The sequence below is a fragment of the Pipistrellus hanaki genome, assembly GCF_964339955.1.
Source record: "Pipistrellus hanaki genome assembly, chromosome: 5".
NCBI classification, from domain to species: domain Eukaryota; kingdom Metazoa; phylum Chordata; class Mammalia; order Chiroptera; family Vespertilionidae; genus Pipistrellus; species Pipistrellus hanaki.
The window spans coordinates 28,599,841-28,625,820 of record NC_140507.1 but is presented as its reverse complement, the minus strand read 5'-3'; the positions used below and the strand labels follow the sequence as shown (position 1 = coordinate 28,625,820).

At 52.3% G+C, this 25,980-nt stretch overlaps 1 protein-coding gene across 2 annotated transcripts in view; it reads right to left on the bottom strand.

Moving 5' to 3' along the window:
- Window positions 1–25,980, bottom strand: part of SPOCK1 (SPARC (osteonectin), cwcv and kazal like domains proteoglycan 1) — a 425,520-nt gene that overhangs the window by 65,102 nt on the left and 334,438 nt on the right. For both annotated transcript variants that reach the window (XM_084884564.1, XM_084884565.1), the window contains one exon: window positions 4,586–4,700. In XM_084884564.1, the coding sequence (XP_084740690.1) occupies window positions 4,586–4,700 (115 nt within the window). The remainder of the gene's footprint in view (window positions 1–4,585; window positions 4,701–25,980) is intronic.

Genomic DNA, 25,980 nt, shown 5'->3' with positions numbered 1-25,980 from the left:
CAGCTGTTAGAAGAGTCAAACGTATAACGAAGCTGGTAGCACAGTACACATACTAAGCACCTTATACAGATTATCCCTTGTTACAATACATCTTTTTCTGCTTTGGGCCATTTTCAATGTTGTGAATGTTAGACAACCCTTTAAAAAGAATGAAGGTGGAATGTTTGCCAATTTTTGACAATTATTTAGAATTCAGACAAAAAGTCCTCATAAACTTCCATTCTAGTTGGGCAAGACAGACAATAAATCAAATGAGTAAACGAGCTATCTAGCAGATTAGAAGGTGTCACATGGTGAAGAGAAAAGTAAAGGAAGGAAGGGGGATAGACATGCTGAGAGTAGGGGGTGGGGGGTGGACTGAGAAGGTCACACTGTGCAGAGTTTTCAGAGGGAGTGAGCCGTGTCCATGGCTGGGAAGGCGGTCCACGCTGAGGGGATGTCCATGCAAAGCCCAGAAAGAGGAGTGTGATGGACACATTGAGGGACCCACACAGGCCTGGGTGCCCGCAGTGAGTAGGCACGTGGTATAATAACAAAAGCTGGGGATAGAGACCCTAGGGATCATGTTGGGCCTTACAGGTCACTGAAAGGATTTTAATCTTTCCTCTTATGAAGAGGAAGAGGGGAAGTCGCTGGAACAGGGGATTACACACTCTGACTTACATTTTACAGAATTGGTTTACTTTGCTCAAGATAGAAAGAAGGGGCCGGGAGATTAATTAGGAAGCTATTAAAATAAAAGATGAGGTGTCTTGGACCACAAGGGAGGTGGGGGTGGTGAGAAGAGGATATACTAGTGTTTGAAAATCAATTTGAAAGCAGAGCCAACGTAATTATATGTGGCATTTGAGAACAAGAGAGTTTTTGTGATTGTTTTACTTTAGCTAATCGAAATGCAGAGCTGCCATTAATAAATCCTACAGGAGGAAGAAACACATGGGGGAAACACCAGGAGTTTGATTGTGGACATGTTAAGCTTGATACCCCATGGGCGCCCAAATGGAAAACACTGAGCAGTCGTTACAGGTTTAAGTGTGGAGTTCAAGGGAGCACAGGGAGGGAGACAGACAGACGGACACGGACAGACCTGTCAGTATCTACGTGAAAGCATATCTCTGACATATAAAAGAGACAGGGTATAAAACATTACGTAGAGCATGAGTCTTATTTTGTATGAGTAAAGTTTAAAAAGTATGTTAGTATATGTATGTCAAAAATAATTGGAAGCATATGCGGCAAAAAGCTAATGGACTTGGGAATATGAGTCCATTTTTGCCATACTATTTGAATTTTATATAAGAAAGTATAAATTTATAAGTTAAAGAATAACAGCAGGTGAAGAGGCCTGTTTGAGTGAACCATCAAAGCCGTTAATTTCAAGCACAAATCTCTACTCCCTCCTCTGGACTCCGGTTAGACCGTGGCCACCATGGCCTCCGTTTACCCTTCTCTTTCTTTTCACCTTTAGCTTTTCCCCATCAGCTAGTATATCAAGCAGCTTCGGTTACCAGGAGGCCCTGGGTCTGTTTCTGTGGAGCAGAATGCACAGAAGCGGAGGAACCTGAGTTCAAAGTCCTGACCAGGAAGGTTTTCTTCTTTGATGCAGCTGCCAATTTAATCCTGAAGCTTTCTTTTTTTTTTTGAAAAATAATGACATTTAGAATAACAAGACCAAAAAATTCAATGTTCCTTGGTAAGTTTAATTTCTGACCAAAATGCGGTACTGAATAAGTGAACAAAGCCTAATGGAAAGATTAATATGAACTGCTTATAAATCGCAAGTTTGCGAGCCTGGGGTCTTCACCCTGTTACACAACAGCCACCGGAGAAGAATACTCCTTCCTGGCGCATAGAGGCATCTCCATTTGCTGGGCGCCTCTGGGCAGGCGGAGCGCTCTGGGATTTTTCCACCGAGATGTTTCAGGGAGGAAGGGCTCCGGCTCTGCTCATTGGCACCACCTCCTGTTCCCATTCAAACACGCTTCCTAACTTCGCTTGTGATTAGTAATGGAATTAGACAACCAGCTGTCACTGGGGACTTCCCCCCAGGATCTAGGCCTGAGGCTGAAATCACCACTTGAGAAAAGAAAGTCACTATGGGCTATGGCTATTTTTCTACCGTTCCAAACAGCTCCACTGGCTGGCGGTACAGATCAGGCCAAGAAAGGGGTACAGTTCCACAGCCTCTCCAAAACTTGGGGGTGGCTGGCTCCCCAAAAGCTAGCCTATGCCTCAGAAGCAAAGAAGGAGCTGTCCTTAGAGATGGTGCTGCCCTCTCCATTTCCTCCTCGATGTCACTCAAAGCATGGCTGGTGTGGGAACACAGTGACATTCCATGCCTGATGATTGACACCTCAAGATCCAGGCGAGTAACATCGGACTCTGCAGAAATTAAATCTATCTCCCACCAAACTCAGCTACAGCCCCTGCACCATCTCAGGCTGGTGGCCTCGGACGGTGACCCAGGGTGTGCACACAGTGGGAACGAAGGCATGAGGCTGAGGTCCAGGGGCAGGCTCTACCCCAGTTCCACTGCAGGCAAGATTCCTTCTGTCGGTGGGTTTCCAGTTTTCTCTGCTGTAACGGGGACCGAACAAGCATCACTGGTGGTCAAACTTATTTCCTACAGATGCAATCTAACATAGGAAATCATAAAACGGGGTCTGCAGGGAGGTTGGAGACCCTGGACCTCATGGGAAACCTGAGGCCCCTTGGAGGAACACGTGGGCCCCTCCACATGGTGTGGAAGAAGGTGAGTAAGATCTTCCCTCGTCTGCTCTCCTACTGGGAAGTTCTCACCTCAGCCTTGAGGGAGCTCGGAACCCTTCCTTTAGGTGGACGGAGCCAAGCAGAAGGGTCTTTCTCTGATGAGGGAGCCGGAGAGAGGCAGGTTGGGCAGGACAGCTCAGGTCTGAAAGCGCAGAGGCGTTTGCTAGTTTAAAAATGTGTCTTAAAGATGCTAATCATAAGAGACCTCTGTTTTCCCCTTAGATTCTCAGGAAATCTAACCAGGAAATGAGTACCTCAGACATTTCCTTTTTCTTTTTCTTTTTTAGGACAATTCATTACTCTATACTCTTGAGGCTATACTGTTATCATAAAGATAAGAGAGATAGAGCAATTAAGCAACTTGTCTAAAGCCATGAGTTAATTTAGAGATGTGAGAGGAAATATTCAGAGATATTAAAAGATGCCCACCCCCCTCCACCATGTCCTCAGGGACCACATCAAAGGGGAGATGCCAGAAAGAACAAAGAGAAGAAAATAAAATCAGCCACTTGGTTTTGATTTCCCCAAAAACAGTCTTGAAACTTAAAGCTGAGGCAGGAAGAGGCAGAGATGTCTACAGGATTCAGAGGGGATGAGTCAGACCTGCCCGCAATCACACCCAGTACCGATCAAGGTTGGGGCTACGAGAGTGACATTTTGGGAAGAAGAAGAAGAACAGAGAGGCAGGTGAGTCCCTGGGAAAGGTTCTGTTTACCCAGTTCTCCCTGTCTCCGGCCCATCTTCGGGGCCCGGGCAGGGAAGAGGCACCTGTGAAACCCCAGAGCCCCAGCAGCAGAGATATGAAAACTAACTGTGGTTTGCTACTGGTATGGAATCTACCTGGGGCCAAGCCTTGCCAAACTATCCTCTGCACAGAGTAGACATGGCTGCCCAGCAGACCCAAGGACGGAGCCCTGGGATGGCAGCCTCACTACTGTCTTTCTTGACACTAGGTCACAGGGCATCCTCAAGTTTCCTGCGGCCATGAAGGGGGGCAGAGAGGGGCTGTGTGAGGACTAGGGCACCCACAAGAGTGGGACACAGAAGAAAGAGGGTGCAGGATGGCCTTCTCAGGCATGGGATCTCAAGCATCTCCCGTTGGATGCAGTGAAGATGAGCACGGAAGGCAACCGACTGGGGATGTGAACGCTCCAGGAGGGTGGGCGCCGAAGAGAGCCGGACAGCACAGCGCGAGGAGCCGTTTTCCCCAGCATCGCAGCTCATAAGCGCGCCCAGTGGGATGGCACTACTTTCTCCAGCATGAACACATCCACACAAACCCACGCTTCCTCTCCTCTCGGCCACAGAGGGCTACAGCTGCCTGGGGGGGCTGCCCCTTGCGTGTGTCCCCTGGCTCTGTGCTGTCTGCAAGCAGAACGCATGAATAGGGAAATGCTTGCGGAGGGGAAGACTCTCCGCCATTATGACACCTCTGCAGTCTCTGTTTTGAAATTCGGCCTTGAGAAGTTCAAAGGATGCAGAATAGAGTTCAAGGAAGACCAAGATGAACCCCAGGGAAGGCCCTGGTCTTAGATTCTGAAAACCTGCCCTTCCTACTCGAGCCAGTTCAACCTCTCAAAGAACCTAGTGCGTATCTTGGACCAGCAGAATGAATTCAAAGACGCCAGCTCTTCTTTCTGAGGGTGCTGAAGGCAGTTCAGGTGAGAGTCCCCGAATAAGCCCCTCTCCCCGCCTGGGCTGGACCGGCTCTGGGGCTCTGATAACCACCACAGGGCTGGCATCTGGGCCGAGCTGGCCACGCCCTCCGTCCCTGCTCACCCGCCCTCCTTCAGGGGTTCCCCCGCGACCCACTCACCATTCTTCTCTGCCTTGTGCTTCGGAGGCTCGGGCTCGGGGAGACATGGGCAGGGCCCGTCACAGAGGGTGCTGAGGCTCTTGCCAGTGGAACAGGCGTGGAACTCCATCTTGCACTGCAGAGAGAGAGGACAGGCCTTAGGGGCAGCCGGGCAAGCGCCCACTGGGCTTCCTCGGGGAACAGCCGTGCCCTCCGTGTGCACAGGGCAAAGACCGGGAGCGCGGAGCTGTCTCGGGTACAGCACACTGAATGAGACAAGTTTTCCCAGGCGCACAGTCACATCTAAAACTGCTGCAGCAGCACTGGGAAGCTGGCTTAATAAGTGCTAAAATGAAGGTATTCGTCTGGAACCACATCTTGGAGTCCCACAGCCTCCACAAATACGTGTCTCCCCTCTGCCCCCCCAGCAGCAGCAGCTTCTCCACGTTTCCTTGTCCCGAGTGGAGCAGGCCTGGTCCCTCTCAGCTGCCCCACGCTCCTCCTGGGGAGGAGAGTAACTACTTAGTTAACCGTTCAGTAACTATCTATTTCCTGTGGTATGTGTGAGGCCCAGCACTTCCCCTTGGAACCAGAGGAGGCAATGCTTTTGTTTCAACCATCCAAACCCAAGCTTGCACAGTCTTTCCCTGGAGGACACCGGTGGTTCGAACCATCCCGAGACTGGCGGAAGCAGCCAGCTGTCTTAGACTCCCAGTGGAAGCCCCGAAGCTACCGTGCCAGCCCTGCCTCCGTCACGACGGGCTGTCCCCACCACTTTCTGCTGCTCCTGACTCCTAAGCCTCATCGCTTCAGAACACAGGCAGGAGAGGAGGGTGCTATCCACAGGGGCACAGGCCCCCGCAGGTAACAGCCTTTTTATGCTGACATTGCAGGAGAAGAGACGGAGGCTTGGAGCTGAAATAACAGAAGATGCTGACGGGGGCGGAGACGGGAGTCACAGGCAGGTCTGACTCTGGGCTGAGCATCTGGTGGCCCACGTCACCGCCTCCATCCTGTGATGGGCTTGAGGGAACAGACAGCGGGATCTGTGCCCTGAGTTGCTATTGGCTGCATCTGAGCTGAGAGCTCACCCCTTTTTGACTGTACAATCCTCAAGATCAAGGCCTGTGTGCCGTCAGTCTTCTGCAAAGGCCCTTGGGTTCCGGACCATGTTTGCATCTGGCGGAGGTTCAGAGGAGGAGGAGACAGGCAAATTTTACCCCCACGCGCAGCTCTTATCTGGTGCTGCGGGGAGTGGTTTAAAAGAAAGGAAGGAGGAGATACAGCTCTTGCCCTCGGAAAACACTAGCGCATTTGCAGAGCAGCACACATGAGTGCAGATGAATGCTGGCCCATTGTGAGAGGACCAGCCATTCATCCCATACCAACTATCAGAGAGGGAAAGCCTGCTTCTAAGTGTCCTGGAGTCACTCTTGTGGAACTCCAGTGTCACCACAGCCGCTGCCGACCCAACCCCTGCAGGAGCAGCAGACAGGCCTCCAGGGCGCGGCTCCCCCTTCATGCGTACCTGCCAGGTGATGAGGATGCGCTCAGTGTGCCCGTAGGAGATGCGGGGCTGGATGAAAACAGCCATGGTTACAAAGATAATAATATAATTAAAAAAAATTTAAAAAAGAAAAGAAAAAGAAAACAGCCATGGCCCGGACCTCACACATTAGCTGACTTAACGAGGAAGCAAAACCCGCTGTTCTTCTGAAGCCGTGTGGCTGTGGCCGTGCGGGGAGGCAGGATGTGTGCAGCACAAAAGAGGGCCCCAGGGATGGGCATGAGCCAGGCCCAGGGGAACAGGGAAGCTGAGACAGAGCTGAACAAGCTGGCAGAGCACTCTACAGCAGATGCAGGCCACCTCCTAGAGAGAACATCTGGGCCTCAGTTCAGCTCCAGATCCAGAAAAGCAGCAAAACCCAGGTGGGTGACACCAGGACCAGCTGCAATGACCAATGACCCCCTGCCCTGACTCTGACCAATCAGTGGAGACCATGGCCCTGAAAGAACATGCCTGGAAAACTGATGAATATTCTGCTGAGACCCTCCCCTAAGATTCCCACCTGCAAGAGAGATAAAAACCTCAAGACAAAGACCCAGTACACAATCTCCTCGGAGAGCAGCCCACACCATTCCCTTTCCCCTCTTCTTCCCTCACAGCACGCATCCCCTAAACTCTAAGGGACCCCATGAGGCTTGCAACCAGGGGAGCAATGGGCAGCGGCGGCTTGTCCCAGACCAACCCCCTGAATCTGTCTCCAAAGCCCCCTTTTTCTCTGACTTCCCAGGGAGCTAAGGCAGCCTAGCCTAGGCTCTCCTGTTGCTTCTTCTATGCTAAGCCTTTCACAGCTTTAATAAACATTCTCATAATCACCTGGGCTCGTATGTGAAATCTTCCCTACACCAAGTCCAGAACCCTGCCGGCTGGCCCTAGGCAGATATGCTCAGGACGAGGACCATGTCAGATAACAGGAACATCGGCAGACAGTCCAAAGGGACAGAGATAAGCAGAGGAACGCTGTCAGCGGCATGTGAGTCTCCACTACACGCATCCCTTAAATTCTAAGGGACCCCATGAGGCTTGCAACCAGGGGAGCAATGGGCAGCCGCAGCTTGTTTTTAGCACATTGGATTAGGACCCACCCTAATGAGCTCATTCACAACACTAGAGGCCTGGTGCACATAATTCATGCAGGTGAGGGAGGGGTCGGGTCCCTCAGAGAGCATGGTGCATGCTCAGGGGTGGAGTGAGCTGAAGACACTGGCCAGGCCTCTCCCCCTCCCCGTCCTCCCCTGGGCCCGCTCTCTGGAATAGCTCTCTATTTCAGACTGGCAGTTCTCAGACTATCTGTCAACAGCATCCCCAAAGCCAATTTAGAGGAAACTGTGAAATTTTTTGGTAAAAATGTATTTTATAAAGTCAAATGTAGTACATTTACTTCCATAAAGCCTTGTCACACTGTCACTGTAACTGCCTGTTTCTATCTGGGATCGGCTGTAACACTTTCCCCAAGCGTCCTCCGGCTCCCGGGAAGATGGGTCCTCGCATGCTCACCACCCTGCCTCACAGCACCTGGGCTGTGTGCCTGCCTCTCCGAGTCTACCCTGGAGGTGGAAGAGCAAAACACAAACTACAAACTGACGTTCTTGGGAACTGATGAGGGACACCCATAAGTCCTCATAGTAAAGAAAAACAAAACTTGGGGAATATTAAAAAAAAAAAAAAAAAAAAAAAAAAAAAAAAAAAAAAAAAGAGGAGGAAATAGGTATAAAATAGGTACTTTTTGGATTTTGAGCGGAGAGCCAGTCAATGACACAAAGCTCACAAGTGCCACAGCTAAAGGCAGGCCTGGAGCTCCATGGGCAGGGGACAGAGACCCAGGCAATGAGTGGGTCTCGTCACAGGTCACTGCTGCCTGGGGGAGCCCTCCACCCTCAGGGTCTGAGCAGCCAGGAATCAGCCCTGCTCTGGCCTCCACTCTCCCTCCAGAGGGAAAGCTCTGCACCTGGCCTTAGGGGTAAAACTGATGTCTCATAAAAGATATTTTGAAGTCCTAACCCCAGTATTGTAGAGTGTGGATTCAGAAATAGGGTCTTTATAAAGACAATGATCCTATATAATAAAACCCTAATATGCAAATGAAACGAAGGGGAATGACTGGTCTCTATGATGTACACAGACCACCAGGGGGCAGACACTCGATGTCTTGAGCTTCACACCCATCCCCTCCCCCCTTCTCCCCCACCAAGAGGGAGGCAACCAGCCGCAGTGATCAGGGAGCAGGTGCCAGGCCACCAGCCAAGGCAGGTGCCAGTAGGGACCCCCAATTGCCCCGCCTGCTGGTCGACCTGCAGATGGTCCTCATCACCAGCCAGGCCTAGGGACCCTACCCTATATATTGGGAACAGTCTCTTAGATTTAATTAAAACCTGGCAAGGTTACTCTAACAGTGAAAAAACAGGATGATGCAGAGATAACATGCATGGACTCTGGCTTGCACGTTTTGTGGTCAGCCCTGATTTTGACACTTATAATTGTGTGACAAAGCCAATTATTTAACTTCTCTCTGCTTCAGTTTTTCCACCCATAAGGTAGGGAAAATGGTACTACTGCCTCAGAAGGATCATGTTATGTACTACTTTTTATGATCAGGGCAAAAAAATGTAGCTGCTCATACAACAGCAAGATGCCTTTCCCTGGCATGAAAAGTATGGTCACTGGTGCATGCAGCGTCCCAGATTGTGAGAGGGATGTCCGACTGCCGGTTTAGGCCTGACATCCCCTGAGGGGTCCTGGATTGCGAGAGGGCGAAGGCCAGGCTGAGGGACCCCACCCCTCCACCTGCATGAATTGCATCCACCAGGTCTCTAGTGTTGTGAATGAGCTCATTGGAGTGGGTCCGAATCCAACAGGGTGTGCTTTAAAAGCCCCAGTCTGTGGCACAGCGGCCCTAGCAAACTGATGTGCCTTCCGTCCAGAGCTTTAAGAAGAGATGGTCTCTGAGGAATGCAAACACCCGTCTTACTTAGGTTTACAGAGCACAGAGCTTGTGCCAAGATGGCCCGGCTCTCCTGGAACGAAGTAAATAACACGAACGGCAGGCAGCCTCGGGACCCGGAGCAGCTGGATGTAAAGAACTGGGCCAAATTAAATCAGCTGCTGCGGCTCCGGCCCACAACGGAGGAAACATGAAAAATTCAAGCCTTTATATTGACTTTATAATAAAGAAGTTAAATAAGTAATTAGCCATAATTATTTAAAAGAAGAGAGTTGAGAAAGTGGGAAACCAGTTAAGTATTGTACTGGAACCCATTTCATACAAATGCAAATATAAATGTAAATGGGAACCCCGAAACTCCCAGACCCTCGGCCTACTGCTGGAGATGAGTCTCTCCGGACCTCACGGGGACAGAGGAGACAGGGAGAGCCAGAGATTCACGACTGAGCAGAAATATTCGAAATGTTGACCTACTTCAAAATAAAGGTGCCAGCAGATTTCACAACCAATCTTCCCTCCCGTTTTGCATAACACGCTGACTTATGGGAATGAGGGAGCGTTTGCCGACGAAGGGCCGGTAAATCCTTCTCTCCTGTGATTTGTAAAGGAAAACTAATAACCTCTGTCTGGTTCACTGCTCACGCAGGTCTCTCTCCCCTGAGAGCAATTCCCCACCACTCGCACTCTTCCATTTGCCTTGCACGCTTTGGGTATTATTTTTAACATTTTATTTAAATTGCTTTCTCCACTGTTTTTCATCAACCTATCATCTATTTTTAAACCAGACTGTTGACAGTTCACAGTTGACAATTGTGTTCACAGTTGATGAATTCTGATTTGTTTTTACTCCCCTAAAATCATGTCAATGGAGGGGGCGGATAATCTCACAGCTCTGCTGTCTTTAGTAATGGGGCACAAAGTAAGTGGCTGCTGACTGCACACACAACTCCTGAGGGATGGAAGTACAGCCGCCCATCTCTGCCCAGGGCCCGAGTGTGTCCATGGTCATCAGGAGGAAGCTGTGGAAAGACTTTGGTCCAATTCAGAGTTTTACCAAACCTGTATATACACGCGTGTGTGCGTGCATGTGTGTTCCTTCTTCATTTATTGAGCGCCTAGTATGGGTCAGCCCCCAATCTAGGCCATGAACCAACACCAGGATCAAGGCCCTATTCTCATGGAGTTTATGTGGCTGGTGCTGGTGAGAGCTACAAGCAGACACAAAGGACAGCAAGAGACAGAGAAGGATGGGGTAGGAACGTGTATTCAATGGTTGTGATTTTAGCATGGACTGCATATTAGGTGAGTTGAATTACTGTTCTTGTAGGTATAATAATATCTATTACAATGGCTGTCTTGTAGGAAAATCCTGTTTACTTTCCTTAGGGGAAAGGTGTCCCAATGCCTGCAAATTATTTCTCAATAATTTAGGGTGAAAAGTATATATGTGCAGAGAGCGAGAGCGGAGAGAGAGAGCGAGAGCGAGAGCACATTGAAAAATGTTAAGCACTGCCAAATCTCGGTGATGGGTAACAAATATACATAGCATTATTCTTTAAATTCTTCCACATGTTTAAGAATTATTAAACCAACAGCTAGGGGAAGATAAAATAATGGAACTTCCTTTGCCCAGTGGTGCTAGGAAAACTCTTCCCAGAAACCACTCCTACTTGCTCTCTGAACTGCTCCATCTACAGGGCCGGCCCTGCCTGCTGCAGGGACTTCCTCCCGGGCCTCCCTGCTGGAGGAAGTGCGCTCAGGGGAGGGGGCAGTGAGGACCTGGTTCACCGTCTGCAGGCCTGGCCTTGGACCATACAGAGCAGGCCTTCAGCAAGAATTTGCCAGACAAATGACTGAGGTTCTCCTGAATCCCAGTTCTCTCCATGGATGTAAGCCAGAAGCACTGAGCCACGGACCTGCAGCATTTCAGATCTTGCAAAGACACTTGTGTTGCATGCAGGGATACTGAGGCTGGAAGAAGACAGGCATCTTGTGTCAGGTCACAGTTTTCTGGCCGTGTTTATCTTGTCACGGTGTGGCCAATCCTTCTTCAGTGAACAAGGAAGGGATTTCAGTCCCGTCCATGCCCTGTCTGTGGCAGGCTTCCCTTTAGAGACACGGAATGAACTTTCTCCACCTCCTGGAACAAAGTGCGTGCAAAGTGCTGCACACGCAATGCCAGAGGCAAGGGGCCGGGCTCCGCGGGAGGGGAGCCCCAGACAGAGACACCATCTCTCCTAAGGCAGGAGGAATCCATGGGATGAGTCACAGCTCTGAGCCAACTCCTCCTGCCTTCCTGCTTCCAACAGTGACAGACCTTGGTGAAGGGAGCCGCAGGGTGTCTGTCCCCCCCCCCCACCCCGCATGCCTCCAGGGTCACTCCTATTCCCTGCCCTGCTCCCAAGGCCCTGCTTTAGCTCAGCACACACCTGGGGCTTCCTCGCCTCCATCTCCCTCCCTTGCAGTACTTCTACCCCCACCCCAGTGTCCGGCTATGAATAGGAGCTCAGACCTTTGACAGGACCCAAGAAAGGCAAAGCTCACAAGATGATGGAGGTCAAGCCCGCCCCTCCCCTCCCCCGTCCCTCAGCACTAGAGGAGAGGAGCTCCAAGTAGAAATAAAGCTGATTTACACAACGATGAAGAGGTATGCCCCACTTCCAGGAAGCAGGGACAGCTGGGGAGACCTTCCTCTTCCTTGCCTGGCTCTTTTCCCCTCCAGGCAGGCCTCCTGGGTTTCCTCCTCGGTGCCCAGTGCCACTGGCTCTCACTGCACTCCCCACACTGCCCCCATGTGCCTGCTCCATGCCTGCCTCCTGCAGGGAACATGCTCCTTTGTCTAGCTCCTAGGGAAGGGACCAACATTCTGCAGCTCCGAAGCTGCTTTCTGGGATATTGATTTTAAGCTGTTTGTTAAGAAAGAGCCAGAAAGAACCTTTGACCCTTCCCCTTCCCCCAAAAGATTCAGATGGAGAAACCTGCTTCAGGAAGGAGATCTTCGGAGGCAGCCTTAACCTAATTGGAATCAAGTGTGGTAAACACGAGGCTACAGGCAGATGGCCAGGACTGTTAGCTGGACACCCTGGTCCCATTATTTCTGAGCAGCCCCGCGAAGATTTTCCTGCCCAGTGTGTCCTTCTATTCCTCAACTACCTGTAAACAAACCATTTCCACCTCTGAGATCTAATACCCTATCCCCCCCTTTCTTCTTTGTTCAATTTCGTCTTACATAATTAATGTTGCCTCACAGATGTTGGAATTTTCATGCCTTATGTGAATTCCCCACGCACCTGTGTTAAACTTTCTCTCCTTTAATCTGTCTGTCTCTGGTAATTTGGCTATTAGCCCAGCCAGAAGTTAGGAGGTGGGAGGGAAAGTATGAATATCTTTTTGCCCCCACACTAGCATACTTAATGCAGGTCTGTTTACTTATGGGATATAACCTGTGGGGGAGCTGGTGTGGGTAGGTTCGTTATGCAGATTAAGAAACTGAAACCTCCCTGGAGAAAGCCAGTGGCTGCCCTTGAAGGAATGGTAGGCTTCATTGTGAATGCAGCTCATTCAGCTTCTCCCGGGCCAGGCAGTGTGGTGTGACTCAGACTCCTGAACAGCCAGGGGCCTGGCATAGCCTCTGGGCATCTCAGGAGATGAAGGAAGGAAGGGCGGCCCCTGCTGGAGGCAGCTGGGAGGCTGAGCGACCGCTGGGAACTGAAGCTGGCTGGCCTCTTCTTAAAGGAAACCCTTGCAATGTCAATGGCACTAGTGATAATGATGTTACTCAAAAGCACGGTAAGTTGTTGAGTTAGCGAAAGTCACCTGCAGAAGTCAGGCTGATGAGCCCACAGACCCAGCTAAGATGATGTGGGCAGCTTCCTTTTGTGCTCCGACGGCGCCAGCCTCAGCGCCTCCGAAGGCGTAGGACGTGCAGCTGCTGGGGCTGAGAGAGCACCTGTCACGTAGCATAATGGGCTCTCCTGAGCAAAGCATTTCAGGAGCTGACAGTCCAGGGTGGCCCAGCCAGGCCCTCAGAAATGATCACTGGGTGTCTGAACTTGACTCCCACCTAGTGGTAAGCTCTTTGACAGCGAGAACTGGATGCTGTCCATGGTCACACACACACACACACACACACACACACACACACACACACACACACATACACCCGCCCAGGACCAGCAAGCCTGGCACCTCCAAAGTGGGCAGAAGGGGCATGCTGAAATTAACTCATCACCACTCATCAGCCCCACTCCCATTTCACAGATGAGGAGAATAAGGGATGGAAAAGAGGGAGGGAGGGAGGAAGGGAGGGAGGAAGACGAGAATGACAGAGGAGAGAGGAGGAACAGAAAGCAGTGAGGAGGCTGGGCAGGAGAGAAGGAGAGAAAAGTAAGGAGGAAGACAAGGAAGAGAATGAAGGACATGCTGCAAGTGTAAGGAGAAGCAGGAAGCCCCAGGAGAGATGCCAGAAGGTGTGTGAGCAGATGCGGTGAGGGCAGGGGCCCCCTCACAAGTCTCCCGCCCACCTGGCTGTGTGGGCTCAGGCAGTTCGGGGAGAAGGAAGAGGCTGTTCTGAGGTGCTGGCACCTGCTAAGGTCTCTGCTGCTATAAATGTCCCCGGGATGCCTGTCTCTCCAGCTGCCCCTGCTTCCTGGGAGGCCCGCCCCCAGGAAGCCATCATCCCCAGTGCCAGCCCCCTCAAGGCAGGGCAGTTTCTCCTACAGAGAGGATGAACAGGAGGGGGCAGGCAAGCTGAGGTGGCACCTCCTGTCTTTCTGACTCTCACCTCTCCAGCTGTGATAATGGAGGAGAGAGGCTTTCTGCTCAGGCCCTGCTTGCCTCTCTCTGCAATCCAGGCTCCACTGCTTCTAGAGGTGAGGACCTGAGCCATTTGCATAACCTGCCCAAGCAGCCTTTCCTTATCACCAAACAAAGATAACCCCCCTCCTGCAGCTGCCAGGGCATAGCAGGACGAGGAAGAGATCCCTAGCGCCTGCCGCTGGCAGCTCCTGGCACAGGGCAGACCATGCATCTTAGCTCCTCCCTCCAGGGCTCCAGCCCTGCCTTCATGCCTCCCTTCCTCCCACAGCTCTCCACTCGAGTGAGTTCAGTGAAATGCAGATTGTGAGTGATGCTCACCCCCTTTACATTCCCTTCACCCTCAGATACAGCTTTTGAGCCCAGCAGAAAAGGCCCCTGGGGATCCATGGCACCGACTGTGCCTCCACCCTCATTCCTTTGCTTCTCTCCCAAACACACACCTGCTCCGCTCCAGAGCACAGAGCCCCAAGCAGTGGCACATGCTCCACCGTGGCCCCCTCCTTCCTGACACCTGTGTCTGCAGCCCCCAGGGAGCCTTTGGTTGGTGTCATGGAGGGCTCCCGGCCTATGCCCACCTCACTCTGACACTTACCCAGTATTGCAGTGACTGCTTTCCTGCCTGGCTCTCGTATTAGCTCCACAAACACACTGTTCTAATTCACTTGTTCAGATCCAATGCCTAGCCAAGCATCTAAAAAGAGCAGGGACTGAATAAGCGTTGATGGACAAACAGATGCTTGGGCAGATGAACTGATGCACACAGTCCCACCTATCTCCCTGTGTGCTGAGTGAGTCCTCCTCTACCTGCCCAACAAACTCATCTCTCATCACACAACTCCAGGCTATGATACCCCTTTGGCCTGTGAATGGCCTCTGGGACACTGTCTCCCAGAGACAAAGCATGGATGGTGCCTCCTACCACCCAAGGTGATTCTCCCTGCTTTTGGGAGGTCAGAGCCAAGATCCCCAAATGCCACCCCTTTCCTCAGTGGTCGGATTAAAGCTCAAGCCCTCGACTTTGAGCCCATCCCCTCTGGTCCTAACTGTGCTTCCCCAGCAACTCTGCCCCCCCTCCCAGCTCCACCTTCCTCCCAGTCCCTGCTTCAGTCTGATGCTCCTCACCTTTCCCTTCCCAACCCCCTCTGGGAGGATGCCTGCTGCTCCTGGGAGCACCCTGGCTACAGACTCACTTCCAACCTCCAGGTCCCCACCGCCATAGCCCACCCCTCTCTGTTCCCTCCATTTATAACGGAGCTGCTGGGCTCCGGGCTCCTGTGTAATACATCTGCAGAGTAAAGCCACAAGCACTAGACATGTCTGCATCCTCCATGGTGCTGGTAGAGATGGCTAAATGACATATAATTAATTAAATCTATTAACTGTTTGCAACAACTAGTCACCATGGCACCGCACTCTGTGTTGAAAGCTTTACCATACTGCCTCCCTCAATTGTCACCCCGGCTGCATCGCCGTAGGAACTATGGTAATGATTATAGGAACTTACATGTGAAGAACTCGGGCCCAGGCCTGTCTGCCCAGAGAGAGCCAGCTCTGAGGTGCAGCCAGGACTAAAGCCCAGGCTACCTGCCCCGAAAGCCTGCGCTCCTAGAGATTAATTACAGGTCAAGATTTTACCAGCTTAGACAACGGTCCTCCCATCAGCCCTTGGTACCTGTGGGAACTCCTCTCTTGTCAGGAAAGCAAAATCACCAATGGGGGACCCTCTGTGTACCAAGGCCGCATGCCCTCGGGGCTACCCTGTTCTGCATCTGGCATGGTGGAGAGGCGGTGCCCCTCCCAGCTGTCCGGGAGGGCCACGGTCCTGGTCCCACGGGAACGAGGGCTCCAGGAGGACAGAGGCCTTGGTCTTTTCATTCATCGATGCATCTCAGGCACCTAGAACAGTGCCCAGCACATAGCAGGCACCCTTATTTGTTCAGTGAAAGGATAAATGAATGAGCTAAGAAAAAGCTCCCGGAAGACTACCAGACTGACCACGAAAGAGAGAATGAGTTCCTCGGAGAAATCTGGCCACAGCAGAGAGCACTTCACAACCACCAAGGGGGCTGGAGGGGGGTGACTAGGCCACCGATGAGAAGGAAAGTCAGAGCAAACAGAAGGCTACACCAACCATGGCCTCTCCAGACAGCCCAGCCATGCCCCTCAGTGGCTTCATTCAGACTAATTTTCTCCTGGTTCTGAGCCCCTCAGGACCAGGCTCCCAGTGGTTAATCACTCAGAGCTCAGACAAAGGTGATCCACCTCTGCTCTGGTCCCTCGGCAGGAGGGCTTGCTGCTGGGTCCCGGAGTGGCCCCGAGGATGAGCAGTCGCCTTCCCCGTGCTGTCTGCGTTCCTTGTCACCACTCACAGGCTGCAGAGACAGGCTCCTGGTTCCTGTTTTCTGACCTGGTGACCCCTCTGAGAGCCTGGGCATGGAAACCCTACTCCCCTCACATCCAGAGACTCCACAGAGAAGCAGGAGGAAACGTGGATGGAGAAAGAGGAGCAGCAGTTTCTAGTGACAGGACGCATGCTGATCCCGGCAGCCCCTGACATTCTGAAAAACGAGGGAACAGATGCCAGCTAAGCATCTCCACCAACCACTTTCCAAAGCTAACACCTCGCAAGGTCAAAAAAAGCCATTAACATCTCCCCACAGCCCGACACAAGATAACCATCGCAGCATTCAGCTTCACTCTCTCTGCTCTTCCCCTCTCCTCTCTCTGGAAAACAAGCCTTTCTGAACAAAGCCTGCGTGTGCTCATAAGCACCAAAAAGACGAAGCGATGGATACAGGTGATCAAAAATGCCAAAGCAGGCTTTTGACCAGGTGCAACAAGAATAGAGTGATCTTTAAGAAAATGAGACAGTAGCTTGAACTTTGAATTCCTGCCTGATTTTCCTACATAGAGATGAATGACCCTTCGGTGCTGAACGGAGAAGCCACACAACTCAAAGGGGATCGCTTTGCTTGGCATCACCTCTGTGAAAAACACATTTAAGTAGTAAAATGCCCCTTCAAGGTTTCACTCCCTGGTGGAGCCGAGTTGTGAAGCTGGTGAGGGCTGAACTGACTCGCACTTTCCTTCTTTTTAAAAAAGTATATCTTTTTGTTCATTTCAGAGAGGAAGGGAGAAGGGGAGATAGAAACATCGATGATGAGAGGGAAGCATTGATCGGCTGCCTCCTGCACACCCCACATCTGTAACCTGGGCATGTGTCCCAACTGGGAATTGAACCATGACCTCTTGGTTCATAGGTGGAGGCTCAATCACTGAGGCACACCAGCCGAGCTTCCTTCCTTCTAATTAAGCTGTTTGCCCCCAAACAGCTTTCATCTCATTTCTTCTAGACCCCGATGAAATGTGAGCCAGCTAGACCACGTGCCCCGCGAGGCTGACCTCTGAGCACTCTGCCCCGGGAGATAAATAGGAGTTCTTGGTTCTCACTGCTCATCCATGGCCAGCAAAGTCTAAGTCTTATCACTCATGGGAACCCCTGTCCTCTTGTACTTTCTCTTGGGGCCAAAATTAGAAACCCCAGGGACCCTGAAATGGCCTTGACGTGACACAGGCAAACATACAAGGCTCCTGATGGTCAGGTATCTAATGTCGGGAAGCAGGTACTTGGGCAACTTCTGGGCATGTACAGGAAAACGCAGGCATGAAACCAGATCTGTCCTGGGGACAAAGGGAGCACTTGCAAAAGCTGTGTCCAGCACCCACACAGGCTCAGTCTCTTAATGTCATGCCACACCCCTGACCAGGTGAGTAGGGACGGTTATGTAGATAGATTGGAGGGGGAAGCATTGGCACGGGCCCCGAAAAGAGGGGCCAGAATAGGAGCCCCATTATAAGAAGGCAGGCCCCGGGGACGGAAGCCACCGGAAGCCCCTGTGAAGACTGCCAAGGACGGTGAGGTTCAATGAGGACACATGACTGTTATCTAGGTACCGGGGACACAGACAAAAGAGGAGCCACTGGTGGAGGTTTTCAGAGTCAATCCACCCTCAGTTTCCACCCTGCTGTGTGTCCTTGGGCAAGAAGGGGCCAGGCAGGCCATAGGGTCCGGCCTGGGCCCCTTCTACAGAGGCCTGAGCAGAGGTGCAGCTTCAAAGATGGCGAGCTCATCACACATTCAGTCCTCAGATCCAAGCCTCTCACAGCCTTCCCTTCCCCCGATGTCCAAGTCAGACGGCTGAGGCTATCCTCCCACCCCTACCACGTTGCTACTTGCACATTTTGCTGTCAGTCCAGAAGCTGTGTTCATCAGGCCAAAATTCATTAAGGGAGGCCGGCTGTGATCTCCAGGAAGCTAGCTGCTCTCCGTCTGATATCATTTGTACTTCATACAGCTGAGTGCTTTTTCAAACACCGTAACACCACACTCGGGGGGGACCCCATGGACCCAGGGGTACAGCCCTGTGTGTGTCTTGGTGCCTGTTGCCTTGTGTGTGCTCCCTCCCGTGTCAGGGACGCGGGCGCTGCAGAGTAATAAGGAGTGCTCACGCCGAGGGGCCCCTCCTCCTGTGGTTGCCACAGATAATTAAGCTCATCAATTACGGCCTCTTTGCTGCGTAAGGAGGATGCCACTGGTGAAGCCCACAGGGAAGCCGGTAATAATCCATCAGCCGCTCAGAGCCCCGGGAGCCGTTCTGCTGACTTCCCAGAAGAGCAGAGTGGTTAGAGCAGGAGCTCACGTCATCAACCTGGTGCAGGTCCACCCTGGCTCTCGACCTCCCAGCTAAGGGAGGATTAACGAACCCTTCTATGCCTTGGTTTGCTCAACTATAAAATGGGGTGAAAGAATAACACCTGCCTCCGTGGACTGCTGTTCTCTATTTATTCAACTCATACCAGTATTTCTTGACCACCTACTATGTGCCAGGCAGTGTTCTAGTTACCAGGGATAGAGTGGTGAACAAAACAGGCCAGGCTCACATTCTAGAGAAGGAAGCCAGATGCAGGCAGAGCTTGTGTTATTGTGTTCCGTGTTACTGTGCTTTATAAGTGTAACTTTTTTTTTTTTACAAATTAAAGGCAAGATCCTCCGCCAGGTAGAAGATTATGACTTGCTTTATTATGATACTCGCTTTGCTGCGGTGATCTGGAATGAGACCACAGTACCTCTGAGATATGCTTGTACTAGAAAACAATAGTGAACGAAATGGCGTATATAAATGCCAGGCTCCGAGCAGGGGCTCCTTGGGAGCTGGGACACACAGGATACCTTCGGGGTGCACACCTCCCCACCCCCCTCCCCCCCACGCCGCCATGGAGGGCGTGGGGATGAGGACCAAGAACGGCACTTCTCCTGCCTTGGTCTTGGGACACTGCTGGGCTCGGTCCCTGCAGTGTGACGGAGGGAACCATGACAGGATAACAATCCTACTGGGGCAGGGGTGAGGCAGGGTCGTGAAGGGCAGGAGGTGGAGGCAGGCAAACCCGGACTCAGACCCTGACTCTTCCCTGCTGGCTCTATGGCCTGAAGAGCAGCCCTGAGGCTCAGGTCTGCACTGCCTCATTGTGTTGTGACGAGCAGGCAGGGTGACAGTTTGGGCTCAGCCCTGGGCCCGGCACAGGGTAGGTGTTTGTTCTGCTCTGCCAACCCCACCGTCTCCCCACGCCAACTCAGGATGCCTCCATTCCACTTCTGAGGCTGTGCCCGGCGTGCCTGGGGCATATAGAAGGAAACACCAGGATTTAAATGTAGGGCCACTCCACGCCCCGGCTTTGAGGCATCTGAGAGCGAGAGCAGGAGGTGACATTCCCCAGCAGAAGCTCATCTCAGGAGAGATGGACCCACTCACCACCTATGAGGGTGTCAAGCTGCTGATGGCCCCCCTCAACTTTCCCGCCCCCGAAGGAGGGAGGAGGCTACTGATGGGGAGGCTGGGTGGAGACCAGATGGCTTTAGAGGCTACAACCAGTGCCCGGGTGAACCCTAAGAAGGGTTTCGCTCTCTACGCTGGGGAAGAAGAGCCTCACCATCCCCAGAGGAGGGAAGAACGGTGAGCCCAGGTGCCCGCACACACGGGAGAAAAGGGCCAATGCACCCCAGTTCCATCAGGACTGCGGTGACCGCCCAGTGCCGGGGACAGCGATGGGACTGACGAGGGCGACCACTGACAGCAGAGCTCCCTGTCCATTAGCTCATTCGGTCCTCACCATAAACCTCTTCGGTATACACGCTTGGTTCTTAAAAGACTTGGCAACCACATGGGTGGGGAACTGCGCTCGCCACGTGTGAGCCAACGTAACCCCCGTCCTGCTCACACCGGCAGTGCCTTCAGGGCTGGGGCCGGGGCTTTGTGGTCAGACCTTGTCGGGTCCCAGTTCTGCCCCTCACCACATCATCTGGTTATAACACCTATGCCCAGGGCTGGTACGTCTAAGGCAAATGGCATTACAAATGCATCAAGTATCTGGCACGAGGACTCTCCATCTGCCCCCCTCCTTTCCTCATCTTCCTGCCCCACCCCGGCCTTGTTAAGTGGGTGCAGAACAGCTGAGGGCACCTGAGCTGCTAGGGACCCAGAGAGCTTCTGCCTGGACTCCCAGCTCCTTCCCTCTGCTCCTCACACCATCTCTCTCTTCCATCCATACCCCGCCCAACCCTAAATGTTCTTTGTTGGGGGCAAAATAGGCCACCCCAAAGGTTACAAGATGCCCTACCAGCCCCACCCAGGTACAGACACGGAGCAAGGACAGTCACAGTGCCCCTGTCATCCTCAGCGTACGTGATGGATGAAGAAACTGGGACTCAGAGAAAGCATGCGATTGGCCCAAGTCACGGATGACACCACGTAGAGCTGTGACTTCACCGATGCTTTCCAGGTCCTCACCAAGGGCTGCTCTTATGTAACACGCTGTCACTTCCCCGCTGCCGGGGAAGTCCTTGTGGGTAGTTGTTGAAATGAATTGAATCAATACAGTAACAAGGAGAAAGGAAAAGCCACCTAAAGAGAAAGATGAAGGGAGCAGGGCACCGCCCGTCTTTCTTTCCCTCCCAGCTGATGAACTGAGGGTAGAGGGGTCACTGAGCCACCGCACTCCTGACCGCCTGCCTGCGCCAACGGTGAAGGCCACATCCCAGGCTGCATCTGAGGGGCTGACTGCCCCAGCGCTCTTCCCCTCAGCCCTGGCTCTTCCCCAGAGGCCCCGCCAGGTCTGGGCAGATGCAGCACCAACTTCTCTGAGCTTCCACGTCTCCCTCTGGGAAGTAGGAACGCTCAGCTCCTGGCACAGTGGAGCACTCCCACGGGGGGATACTGTATATATTTCTCATTAATATTATCAATACTGAATTTATGTCATTGGGTTCATCATAGGAGTTATTTCCTCAAGACCTCCAACTCTCAAAAAAAACCAAAAACACCTCCACCCTTGGGCCTCTCTGTGTGGCCGGAGCTGCAGCCTCTCTCCCAGTGAATGGCACAGCGTGCGTGCCAGGGCGGGGGACCCGGGAGCACAGTGACTGTGACACGCAGGAGACGCTGGAGTCAAAAGCACAGCATCAGCTTCAGGGGACCCAGAGAGCATCCCCCAAACTGCATGGGAGAGAGAATACTGAAAGCCTCAGAAAGAAGGTCAGGAAGCAGCAGGAGAAAAAGGAGGAGGGAGGATGTGATCCAGGGGAAATGCATGGGTAGCTCTATCTACTGGAACCTTCCACCATAGGCTTCTATAACCCAGGTCTGCTGCCACCGTCCTCTCTAAGCTACTGGTGCTCGGAAGCGCCTACCACCCGCCCGTGGAGAGCTCTTGGGGAGAAATCAGGAGACTCGGGTTCTAGTCTCAGCTGCTTAGACGACAACCTGACTTGTCAGTTCTCAGGTCTCAGTTTCCACATGTCGGGGGTCGGGGAGTGGGGGCCAGGAGAGGCTGGACTAGTTAGGCACCTGGCTTCCCTCCAGCTCAAACAGAACGTCCTACCTCAGGACGGACCTGGGCTCCTGTCCAGGGAGGGGCCACACCTATCCCTGCGCGGCCTCCCCGGAATATGACAGAAGTTTTGACGGGGGAGAGGGGAAGTGGCATGGACCTGAAGCCACACCCCTGCCTCTTGCATGTTCATGGGGTGAAGTTAACTTCTCACCCCATTGACTTTTGTCAATGTGAGTTTCTTGTGTGTTTTTTATTTGCTCAGCAATCTCTTGCAGATTTGAACGATGAGCAATATCTGTCTCCCAAGTGGGCTTGTTTCTACTTTTAGATTCAAATCACCTGATCAGCTTGCTCCAAGGCATTAGAAAAAAAAAAAAGAAAAAAGAGAGAGAGAGAGAGAGAGAGAGAGAGAGAGAGAGAGAGAGAGAGAGAGAGAGAGAGAGAGGAAGGTGACATCAGGATCTAAAATCTATCAACCTCTTAGAGAAAGTCTGCTGCTCTCCCTGCTCTCCCACCATCACCCCTACCCCTCTGGATGTCATTAGCTCTTCATGCCAGTCGCCTTTGTTTAGGTAGAGAATATAGGCTGAGAGGTACACAAAGAAGTGACCAGGTCGGACCCTGATTTCAAAGATTTTCAAGTAGATTAACTGGCAGCACATTCTGCGGGACTGGCGGAGTTAAGAGTTGCGTGGTGGAGCACGGCCTTGACCTTAAGCTTTGTTGAGGCTGAGAGACAGAAAACCCTGTGGGGAGACGTCTCCCAGGCAGCCCTGCCACTTGGTGCAAGGTTCTGAGGGTTGGGAGGGAATGCGGCACTGGGGAATCCAGGAGCAAAACAGAGATTAGGAAAGAGGCCCAGAACCCAAGCCAGAGTCTCAGAGAGGAGAGGAGAAGTGCTTCAGGTGAGGAGACACACAGTAGGTGTGCAGGAGAGGAGACCTGGGAGGAATGTGACTGCGGCCAGAGGGATGCCCTGGAGAAAGGGGAGGGAGAGCGGAGGGGGTACAGAGTGGAGGTGCGCTTCACACACATGCCTGCACACTGCTGTCCTCACGCCCCATCACCCTCCTTATCTGCTCTTGAGATGAGGTCTTTGACACGCCCTGTGAATCAGAGCGGAAGAAAACAGCCAAAAACCCTTCAGAGCCACCCTGTCTCCATAGCATCTTCCAATTTCCTGGTTAGCGCTGCTGCCGAAGGTGCACCAAGTTGCCTTCAGGGCCCCAGGCTCTAAACTGGTGAGAGCTCCTGTCTCACGTTGAAGATCCTAGTGGCTGGCAGGTTAATTTGCACCTTTGCCTTTTCCCATCCCACCACAGCATGGTGCAGAGCCTGGGTGCCTGTGACCGAGGGCAATGGGCACCACCAGGTCTCCTGCTCCCGGGGCCAGGAGAGCTGTGCTGCCTCAGGCGCGCCACAGTGCCCCGCCCAGCCAGCCTGCTCACAGCCACAGGAAGCAGATGAGGAAATAGGAAATAGTCTCTGCTAAATGCCAGTGTTCACTCAGCTTCAAAGTCCCATCAGATCCATCATCAAATTCTGAGAAGAAAACATCAAAATATGCACTAATTTTTACTAAAAATAAAGGGACTAGAGTTGAGAGCAAGCTTTTAGAAACTCACGTTTCCAAGCTCACTTTGTGAAGCCCTGAGTTGTGGGGCTTTGTAACAAGTTAGAGCTGGAATGAGCAAAGGGGACCCTTCCGGAATACACCCGGAGGTGCGCCAGGACTGTGACAGGCCCCCGGTGGCTGGGAGGACCCCGCTTCCAGGTGACGGGCTGGGGGTAAGCACAGGACTAACACCTGGACATGGGCATGCCTTGCTCTCTGACTTGGTTGGGACTCCAAGGCGAAATGAGTCAACTTGGAGATGGTCCATCATTTTACAACAGAAACAGCAATACTTTCCCTAACGAAGCTGGCTAAGCCCATGTGAGACAAGCTGCCAGTTCTAGGTTGTATTTCACCGAGAAAGGGTTGGGCTTGCCTGCAGAACAAACAACTTTGTGCAAAACAGCAATTTGAAGTTCATTCCATTGTCAACAAAATTGCTGTATAATTTCCAAGCTTCTCACAGAGAAGCAATTAGGCAAGAAAGACATCCATAGCCGGGACACGTGGGAGAGGGAGAAGCATCCCTAAGCTGTTCTCCACCACAGAGCACACTCTACCCCAGCGAGTTTCACCAGCTGGGCTGCCCCTGGCACATGCAGGCCTCGGTCCCTCAGGCAAGGCAGGCGTGTGGCACACAGATGTAGGCGGCTTCAGGACCCTTGAGCTTCCATCCAGAGCAGCTCACTGTGCAGCCAGCTGACACAAATGGCAGCTGAGTCTACCAGCTCCTCAAGGGCAGGTGCCGTGCCCAGCCTGGCTCCCCACTCCCCACGGCACAGCCAAGCTCAGGGACCAGAGCACAGCAAGCACTTTCGCCGGCTGAAGTTAAGGAAAGTTTGAATACTATGCAGAGTTTCATCTTGAAAGCATGAGGCATCTCCCAAGTGCTCCACCGGCTCTGAGCCGGGAGAGAAAGAGGGTCATGGCACGCCCAGAACGGGCAGATTTTGTCCAAGAAAAATCCCTTTGTCCCCTGAGCTTTAAAACAAGGGGTTTGACAAGATGCGACTTGATTCTCGGGGGACTCTTAGGCACCTGGAGTCACGCAGCAGGGTCTCGTTCTGACAGTACTCTGTGGCTCAGGCTCAGATTCTAGCCTTCCTTCCCCATCTCCTTCCATGCTTATCCAGACCTGGAACAGAGCTAAGACCCAGGAGGGGAAGGCAACACAGGAGCATTGAACATGGGGCTATAGGTCCCCTTCCCACTCCTCAGTGCTCAGTGGCAATGAGGAGCAGAATGACAATGGGAAAGGCCTGGTGAAGTTGGCCAAGTGGATGCCAAGATGCAAAATTAACAAACCAGTTTCCTTATAAGTGTGGGGACTGCGCCTTTAAACTTGGGAGCTTGCGCCGAACCTGGTTTGGCTCAGTGGATAGAGCGTCGGTCTGTCTGCAGACTGAAAGGTCCCAGGTTCGATTCTGGTCAAGGGCATGTACTTTGGTTGCGGGCAAATCCCCGATAGGGGGTGTGCAGGAGGCAGCTGGTCGATGTCTGTCTCTCATCGATATTTCTAGCTCTCTATCCCTCTCCCTTCCTCTCTGTAAAAAATCAATAGAATGTATTTTAAAGAAAATTCATTAAACTTGGGAGCTTGCCAGCCATTTCTTCCACCTTCCTAAGGGCCATGTCTTCTCTACTCCATCCCTTCCTTCCACCAATATTTACTGAGCACCTATCAGCTGCAGGCACCGTAGCAGGTGCTGTGGACACAGAGTAACGGCTCTAGCAAAACAGTGCCACGTCAGGACGAGAAGAAACTCCCAGTGGTTACACGAAACCAAAATGACAAAAGCCTCGCTGTAGCTGAAGCTGAGGAATAATTCCTTCAAAAAAAGCATCAACACCAGGCAGCTAAGTGCCCTGGGCTGTGCTTGGAAAGGGCCCGTGCGCACCTGCTGAGAGACGTGCCCTGGCAGCCTCTCCATTCCTGGTGTCTGGGTACGGACAAAGAAAAATAGCATCCCTTGGACAGCAACCTTTAATTTAATTGAGCCTCCTGCCATCTCAGCACTGTTGGAGAACTGAAGCCTATTAATCCCTTTCTCCAAGACTGAAAACTCTTTACATATGGGGATTCACTTGACCTTAGAGCTTCTTTATTACATTTACTCACAAAGCTGTTCCATCCACCAAGACAAAACAGGACCCCAGAGTGCTCAATCATGCCTAGAGACACCACACACTCACATCCCCATGTTCCGTCAAGTTCCTCAACAGGCCACAGAGACCTTCACAACCTGCCCCTGCTCACCTCCCGGCCTCAGAGCTCCCCCACATCCACCCCTACTTCCAATAGCTAAGTGTCTACGGATTCGTTTCTCTGTGCCAGGCATTGTGCAAGCTTCTCTGGGAGGACCAAGTCCAGGGAGCATTGACAGAAGCACGGAGACCAGGGAGGGGCCAAGAAGTGGTCCAGGTGCAAGGAAACAGTGGCCCCATTGTCATGGAAACAGCAATGGTGATGGAAGGTCAAATTAGACCTAGTGTTGAGGTAAAAAGAGTCTTGCTGATGGGGAGCTGGAGGGCATGAGAGAAAGTGAGAAGCCCAGGTTTTGGCCTGAGTGGCCTTGGGGGATGAGGGGAGT